The following is an 8,443-nucleotide window of genomic DNA, read 5'->3' as shown; positions in this document are numbered from 1 at the left end:
CCTCAAAACTTTTTTTTTTATTTATTAAATTTGTTAAAGTTAAACTCCTTTATTATATGATTTTTTCCGAGTTTACAGTTAAATAAATGTATAAAAAGTTTTGAAATTTAAATTTGTTATAATCAATAAATTTTTTTTCCTTAAGCCAATTTTTGGGTGCGATTTAAGCCGCTTTTATAAGTTAGCATTATGTTTTTTAAAGCAAATGTTTTTAAAAATCTGATTTTATTATTATATGAGCTCAATATATAAACTGACTTAACTCAATTTAATTTGTTTGTATTTGCACTTGAGCTGTTATATTTTACACGTCTAAACGGATGTAATTCTTAAAAGTAGTTTTTGAAGATTTTATTATTAAGTTTTTTGAATAATGACAATTTTTTAACAGCGATGATTTTCCTTGTTTCAAGATTTTTGGAAATTTATGAATCTTAACAGAGAATTTAAAAAATAAGACTATTTATTTACAAAATTTTAAACAGTCTAGAAATGCAATAAAAGAAAACATTTTATTGTTTGTTTTGTTATTTTAACCCAATGGAATAACGACGTGATAATTACATCAATTACAAAGCTACGTTAATAAATTCGTTCTTTTTATTACAATTAAACTGCAGCTTTTTACCAAAATAAAGTTTTTATAAAAGTATAAATAATGGTTGATTTTTTTTGCTGTGATTTAAGAGCTATCGAGGCAAATTTGCATTTGAAAGTTTTGATTTAATGCCAATATGTTACTTATATGTCTAAATTGTTATTTGTCGATATATAGATGCATGCATAAAATTAAACGTAATTATCAATACTTGTTGTTTTTTTCCATGTGCTTGATTAATTTTTGCTTATTTCATAGTTAAAAAATAAATATAAACAATGAGAAGCTTTATTTGAATTATTTTCGTTAAAATTCGTTCAGCAAAGCAAACAAATAAACGATAAACCGTAATTAAACGTTGGAATAAGATTTTTAAATGTTGAGATCTATTCGATTGGGTTCCTATAAAAATGAACAAGAAAAAACGCAGGTTAGGAAATATAAATGTGTATTTTTACCTACTTTCTATTCACATTAATACACTTTCTATTAGTAATTTTATTTAACTTTTTTTTTTTTTGCTTTTTATTTTATATACAAAAAAAACAACATCAATTTATCATAATATACAGTAAATACAATATCCTACATGCTATCATATATACACTTATATCCTTTATAGAAGGAGTAAAACTAGCTTGAATACGTACTTAACTTATACATGCGCAATTCAGCTAGGGTAGAGTAGTTTGGGGCATACTTAAGTTTTTAATTGTTAAGTATGCTCAATAAACCCAAACAGAATGGCTATGTGGAAACAAGAAATAAAAAATAAAGAGAATTCGATATCAAGGTAGTTAAAAGTAGGAAAGAACATTGTTTTTTTATCATATAGCAAATAATACCAGTAAAATTAATACTATTGATAACGATGCCAATTTCATCTGGGAATATTTAGAGAAAATGAATGCATAAACATGTAAAATGATCTTTTAAAAAAGCTACAATTTTCCTGTAAGATTTATAATGAATTATTTACGTCAGATAAGGGTTGCATTTCTTTTCTTCATCGAGTGTACTTTATTGTTTTAATTCCCTATAATGAGCGTTGTTTGCCAGAATGAATTTTTTATATCTCCGTAAGAAGTTGTATTTTATCTTAAATTTCAAGAAATTTATGGGAAAATTCATTACTTGTTTAAACGTAACGATTCGTAATAAACTTTATTTGCCCATAGTAAATTTTATCAGTTCATTTTTAACTTAATTTCTACTTTACATAGTTTAATTTTTAAAACCTAAAAAACTTATTTGCGTTCTCAATGGACAGTGTGTTTCTAAGGTCTAAGGACACCATTTTTTGAAAGGAGCCTTCTATAAGGATGCTAGTCTTTTGAGCCATATTCATGCAAATAAGACGTTCTATAAAATATGCTGCATTACAGCAGAATTTTTTTCCGACTAGTGTTGAGCAATTCTGACTGTCGCACAATTATTTTTTTTAACACAATGTATTTTTTTTAACACAAACATATAATTTACACCTTTACAAATCAACGCCTTAAAACTATTTACTTTTTTTAATTAACACGGCTTATAAAACTTTCTTAACGTCTGTTAAGTTTTAGATGTTTGTAATATAATGTAATTTCACAAAAGTTTTGTCCTGGCAAAGTTTTTTAAATGGTATAAGATAAATAAGAACGGTATTTTGTTACGGAAATTATTCATTTCTTAAAATTTTTATTTTTTAAAAAGAATCAAAATTTAATAATAATAAAAAAATTTAAATAAAAAAAATAGTAAAAAAAAAAAAAAATTAAAAAACATGATATTACGTAAAAATCTGTTTAAGCAGGATTTCATAAACTTTATTACTTTCTATTAGTTATTGCACCTAAGATGTAATTTTTAGAGTACATTAGTTTTATCGTAAGGGTTTTTTAGGCAAAAAAACGCTGGATACTAAGAACCTTGGTACCAAAACGCTAATTATAAACCGTTTCACTCTTTGTAACACTTAAGTCAAAAAAGTTCTGAGCGTTTAAAAATTGCAGTTTATGTGTATAGATTTTTTATTTCTTCGATGATATGTAGTTTAAAAAAAAATTATTGTTTGTTTGGTTTGCAAATCATATTGATTGATTTTAAATTAAAGCGGCCGTGGCGCAGCTTGTTTTAGAAGCAAGAGATCCAGGGTTCGAAACAACCAAAAGGGCATATTTCGCGTTAACGGTAAGGAAGGAGGTGTGAACTTTCCTATTTAAATGTTCATCCGCGGTACTTTGAGACAAGACTGTAAAACAAAAATAAATATAAAAAAAAGAGAAAAAAAAGAGAAAAAATTAGTATTTGATATTATACATACATAACATATGCACATTATGAAACACAATATGAAATACACACATACATACATACAGTGGCGGCGTTAGGGTAGGGCCTGGTTGGGCGATGGCCCAGGGCGCCGAATATAAAGGGGCGAAACTAATTGGTTATTTTACCCTTTGCCTTTTTTTTGAATGCGGTTAAATTGAGCTAGGGGCGCCGTAGAAATCTCGCCCAGGGCGCTGGTAGTGCTAAAACCGGCACTGCATACATACAAATGTAAATACATTCGAACACACATACATAGTATTTATTACATACATACATACATACATACATACATACATACATACATACATACCAGAGACGTGGTGGCACCTAAAAAGCAGGTACGAATTTCAAGAAGAGGGGCGAGTGTGAAGTACTTTTAACGTGAGAAAAATAACTGATCAAGGAAAATTATATTTATACTAAAAATATATGTAATAAATAAATAAAATGTAAAAATTGGGTAAATTTCCGCATTTTCTTATGTTCCACTGACAAGAGAACACGAATCCCAACATGCTTTGAACTCGTCAACCGATTTGCTAGACGAGTTTTGACAAGTTTCAGTTTGCTGAAAACTTTCTCATTCTAAATATGTTGGAATTGAACTAAATATCTTGTATAGAGTTGCAACAGAATGGAATACAGCATCTAACATAGTTTACAGCATAAAATTGTAAGAGGTGAGGAAAGAAGGCAAAGTTATGTTATCCTTCTCAGCAACCTTTCTGTAGATCTCCACAAAATCAACCATTTCAGTAGTGAATTCATTTAAACCGATACCAATTTTGAATTTTTCAAGCACTGATTGAATTTTTTCTTGTGAATTAGAGTTATGAAAATTATGACTAATATCTTCACTCATATTCTTCAATAAAAGATAACTATGCTTTCTAAAAATTTAAGCTGTAAAGAAAATTTGTCAACAAGAATTGCAGGTGCTGAATCCACTAGAGTATAAAACACTTCTGCCAACCACCGATCTTTAGCCTGAGTAAGTCGCTCAACTTCTGTTTCATCGAAGTCCAGTCGTTTCTTTCTGCCAGTCCTATTCTCATCAAATATTTGCTGTTCAAGCTGAGCTTCAGTTGCAACTTTAACAGAAGATAAAATAGCATTTTGGTCAGCACTGTCCCTTGATACTTGAAGCTTTTCCAGTGATACATCGACAGACATTATAGCAAACAAAAAATCAAGTGTTTTTTCTTGAAGAATTTTATTTAGGGGACTTAAGATAGTAAAATTTTTTTTGAAGAGACATAAAGTCACAATTGTTTCGTATGACTGAAATCGGGATAAAAGACCTTGTGCTTCACTTCGAATATACATTTTAAGTTCCATGTCATTTGAAATTTGTTCGAGGCCATCGATTACTGCCTGGTATAGTGTCAGCAGTTGGTCAGTAGTATTTTTTGTAAGGCACTGAAACGAACCCTTTGGGTAGCAGCCAGTTCAATAGATTGATTCACATCCTCAAGAAGAGATTGGCACTTCTCAAAAATATTATTTCGTTTCCTTGAGCTTCCGTATAGAAAAGTCTTTAGTTTCTGCACATTACCAGGCTTGTTTTCTGTTCCAAAAAAGTGAACAGAAACAACACAAGATTTTGCACAAACTTTCATAACCAGATTTGTTCCATGAGATCCACAATAAATATTTATTGCCATGAAAGAATACTGCTTCAAATGTGTTACAACTCCTTTGTTTATTCCTTGCATATTACTTGCACCATCAAAACACATACCTATACAGTTTTAAATATCTACGTTAACTGATTTGATTTCATCTTTGATTTTTTCTTTTTTTTACTTTACCAGTTGTTGTGCCAGTTTCAACCATTGAAATCAAATGTTCCTTTAAAACGTTCCTCTTCTGCAGCAAGCGTAACATAACGTAATACAATAGAAGTTTGCTCGTATAGTGTAATACCATTGTTGCCATCAGCTGATGTTGAAAAGAATACTGAATTATTTACCTCTTCTGAAATACCCTTCTTGACTATCTGTGTCATAGTATGAATTAGCTTGTTTTGTGTATATTAGAAAGAGGCGTAATTCTAGCAACCCTTCCAGCAGATTGTTTTTGAGTACTGTGAACATTTGAAAGTTTTTCATTCAGCACCTCATCATACTGACTGAGTAAATTTAAAAACTTAAGAAATTTAACCGCGCCACATTGAAAGATTTCACTTTTTTCAGAGTCATTATAAATATTGGATTCCTCATTTCTACGTAAAGAAATACTCTCTGCGATCAAATATCGAATAGCATCAATAACTCGTATTAGGTATTGATGTAGTTTCTCCGCTTCTTTACGTTTCTTGTTCAGATGTCTCGTGGTTTTAATATTTAATATTTTATCAATTGTGGAGTCTGATAATGCATGGACCATAGCTTCAGCAGCATTTTGATAGTTTTTCTGGGTGCAATGCTTTGTTATGATGTGACGTAAGTTTGACCAATTATCAAACCCATCACGTAAAAAATTTCTGTCCTCTCTTGATCAAAAACATAAACAAGCAATAGTAGAGAGTAAGTTAGCCATGACTTTTTCTGCACAACTTCAATGTCATTAATTTTAACTGATTCAGTGCGATACTTAGATAACCTTGAATGTTTTGTTGGCTGATTTGGCCCTAATACATTAAATTGCTTTTTATCAATCGTCTTTGCATTTTTAAGCTCTAAAAATTTTGCTGGATCATTTTCAGTGACATTTACAACGTTACCTTGAAGATCATTTAGAAGTAACTATCTGGTTACTTCTAAATAATCTTCATTGGTAGATCCACTGAATAATCTTTATTGGTCCGCCGCTGCATATTTATCAATGTAAAGCAAATGAATTCATGGACTTTATATATTTATTGTTTTGAACTTTTCAATAACAATTTTCTCTTTTTTTATTGATGGGATGGTTAATTTTAAATAAAGAGGAGACATTGTTTAATCGTTCCTCACTAAAATGGTTGTTTTCGGTATTCTTTTAGTTTAACAATACATCTGCCTCTACCTTCTTTTGTTTCAGCCGCCATACATATCGTTCTCTTCCTTTTTTTTAGCCTAGATGTTCGTTGTTCAGCTGATTCATTTGCTCTAGCTCGAAATTTCCGTTCTCTTTCTCGAGCAAGACAATCGATCATATTCAGTTTCCAGATTCTTTTTTATATTTAGCTTTCTTCTTTATGTTTCTTCGTTTATAAGATATTTTTTTTATTTATTTACTTTAGAAACATTAATTATTATTTTTAATTACTATTTATAAGTAAAGTATTAAAACGTTACTTTTAATTACTTTTCTTAACGATTTCTTTTATTTACGCTAAACTAAAGTTTAGCATTTTTCTTTTATTATTACCGCTGACCTACTATTTGTTTTGAGAGGACACCAAATAAACGAACAAGCAAACAAACAAACAAACCGACGTGAAAGCAAGTTAAATTGAATATTGTAAAAAATGCCCTGATAGAAACTTATAGAACCGAAATAAATTTTTTCTGTTTGAGGATTGGGGGCCCAGTTTCCTGAGCCAGATTAAGGGCCCAGTACAAGTCCTCGTACCCTCGTACTGGGCCACCACGTCCCTGATACATACATACTACTTCAGACGATTTTATTTCAATACAAAACTATAATCTGCAGGTAAAGACCAAATCAAAGTAAAAAGAATATTATATGACAACACGAAAGAAAAAATGGTTGTCGTAAACTAGGTTATTAATATTGCTTTTAAAAAAAGTTGCAATATTACTTCCGTAACAATCAGATTTTTGCATAAAAACTAATTTAATAATGTCGCAGTAGCGTAAGGCACTTCCATGATGCGAGTGGGTAGCGAGAGAAATCCACCCAAAAACCAGCTTTTATATGCAGACGACTTGTAATATTGACAAACAAAATTGCATATTATCATTTTTTGTAACAATGTTGTGTAAAAAAAAAATTATTTAGCATTTATATGTTTTATAACTCATTGAGTTTTAACATATAAATATTGGCCACGCTCCAACTTTTTAAAAAACAAAGGATCTTTGATAATCCTTTTTTTTTTTAACTGAATTTACATGTTAAATTATTACAAGGTGTTCAAACTACAGTTTTATGATTTGTTTTGTTTTGGTAAAAAATTTGGTTTAAAAATTTATTTTTTTGTTGAAATATTCCAATAACTCGAATTTTTAAGAGTTAATGTTGGATTAGGGTAATCTTGACAAAAGGAAAAAAATGCTGTATATTCCTTTAATTCAAATGTTCAAATCCCCTGAATCTTTTATAAAAGTCAAGTTAGTATTACACATTTGACTGTTTATGTTAGAGACAATCACAATTAATTTTGGAATAAAAACAACGGTGTTAGCAAATATGTTAGTTTATTAATGTAATACTTAATTAATTATATTAATGTAATATTTATGTAAATAATTAATTGGTTAACAGGAAAAATAATAAATCTTGAAATTATAAAATTGTTAAAACTTTTTTTATTCTTAAAATAAAAAAGTTTATTTTATGACTTTTTAAGCTTATTTTTCTCGAGTGGCTTTTTAAGAATATGGTGAACTCTCTAAACAACAGTATAAATATTGATTGTTAAATAAAATGCAAAACACTTTTCATTGACTTATAGTGCTATTAACATCAGTTGGTTAATTTTTTTAATTCAAATTATTATTCGGCGTTTTTTTGACGATATTTTTTGTTAATCTACTAGACGAATCTGTTTGTTTAACGCATAAAGTTCGATGTCATTTTCATTCGAAGATTTATTTCAGTTAACTTACAACTGTGATTTTTGATGAATTAAATCTTATCAGATAGAATGTGTTAACTTATTACTTATAATAGCAAGCTATTTAAAGTTGCTTCCTATAAGCGTTTAATTGAACGCATATAGGTTCCTCAATAGATTCTGACGCATTTTTAACTGAGATAAAAAAGAAAAAAAATTATTTTGCTGTAATCGTTATTAATCTCCTCAAATTTAAACAAAAATAATAATAAATTGGCGACAACAAAAATGGTGGAGTTTGAAGTGTACTTGCAAGGAGGCTCCCCATGGGGATTTCGATTACAAGGTGGCAAAGAGTTTCGTTTACCTCTTAAAATTGCAAATGTAAGTTTAATTTTTTTTTCGTGTTTTTCGACAAAAGTTGCTTGAAACTTAGTGACAAAAGTTATACTAAAATTAGTGATTTATAAGGAAATTATAGCTTTGGCTAGAATTTGTCAAATATACTTTTTAAATATTTTGTCAACTTAAGTTTGAACGATATTTGAAAAATATTTAATGTTCATACGTTAAATTAAAAAAAAAGTAAATAAAAAAAAAAAAAAACTTTACTAAACTTATTTTAAAAAATCGTTTTGGAGAAATCACACGTTTTAGTAAATTATTCGTTCATATTTTGTGTGTTTGTTATGTTTTTAAATACGCTGTGTTTATGTTGTGTCCCTTTGTACTGTATTTATACTTTGTTTTTAATTTATGAATTATGAAATTTTCAACAACTGTCATAATAATATTTGAAA

General features: G+C 28.8%; 1 protein-coding gene across 3 annotated transcripts in view; it reads left to right on the top strand.

Moving 5' to 3' along the window:
• The first annotated feature begins 858 nt into the window (after positions 1-858).
• Positions 859-8,443, top strand: part of LOC100199935 (sorbin and SH3 domain-containing protein 1 homolog) — a 56,523-nt gene continuing 48,938 nt past the window's right edge. For 2 of the 3 annotated variants that reach the window (XM_065795358.1, XM_065795356.1), the window contains exon 1: positions 7,398-8,027. In XM_065795358.1, coding sequence (XP_065651430.1) covers positions 7,932-8,027 — 96 coding nt within the window. In that variant the 5' untranslated portion in view covers positions 7,398-7,931. Of the gene's footprint in view, positions 1,029-7,397; positions 8,028-8,443 lie in introns of those variants that run through there. The other variant, XM_065795357.1, reaches the window with a different exon arrangement.

The sequence above is a fragment of the Hydra vulgaris genome, chromosome 04 (genome assembly GCF_038396675.1).
Source record: "Hydra vulgaris chromosome 04, alternate assembly HydraT2T_AEP".
Classification (NCBI taxonomy): Eukaryota; Metazoa; Cnidaria; class Hydrozoa; order Anthoathecata; family Hydridae; genus Hydra; species Hydra vulgaris.
This window is presented reverse-complemented; position numbering and strand designations above follow the sequence as displayed.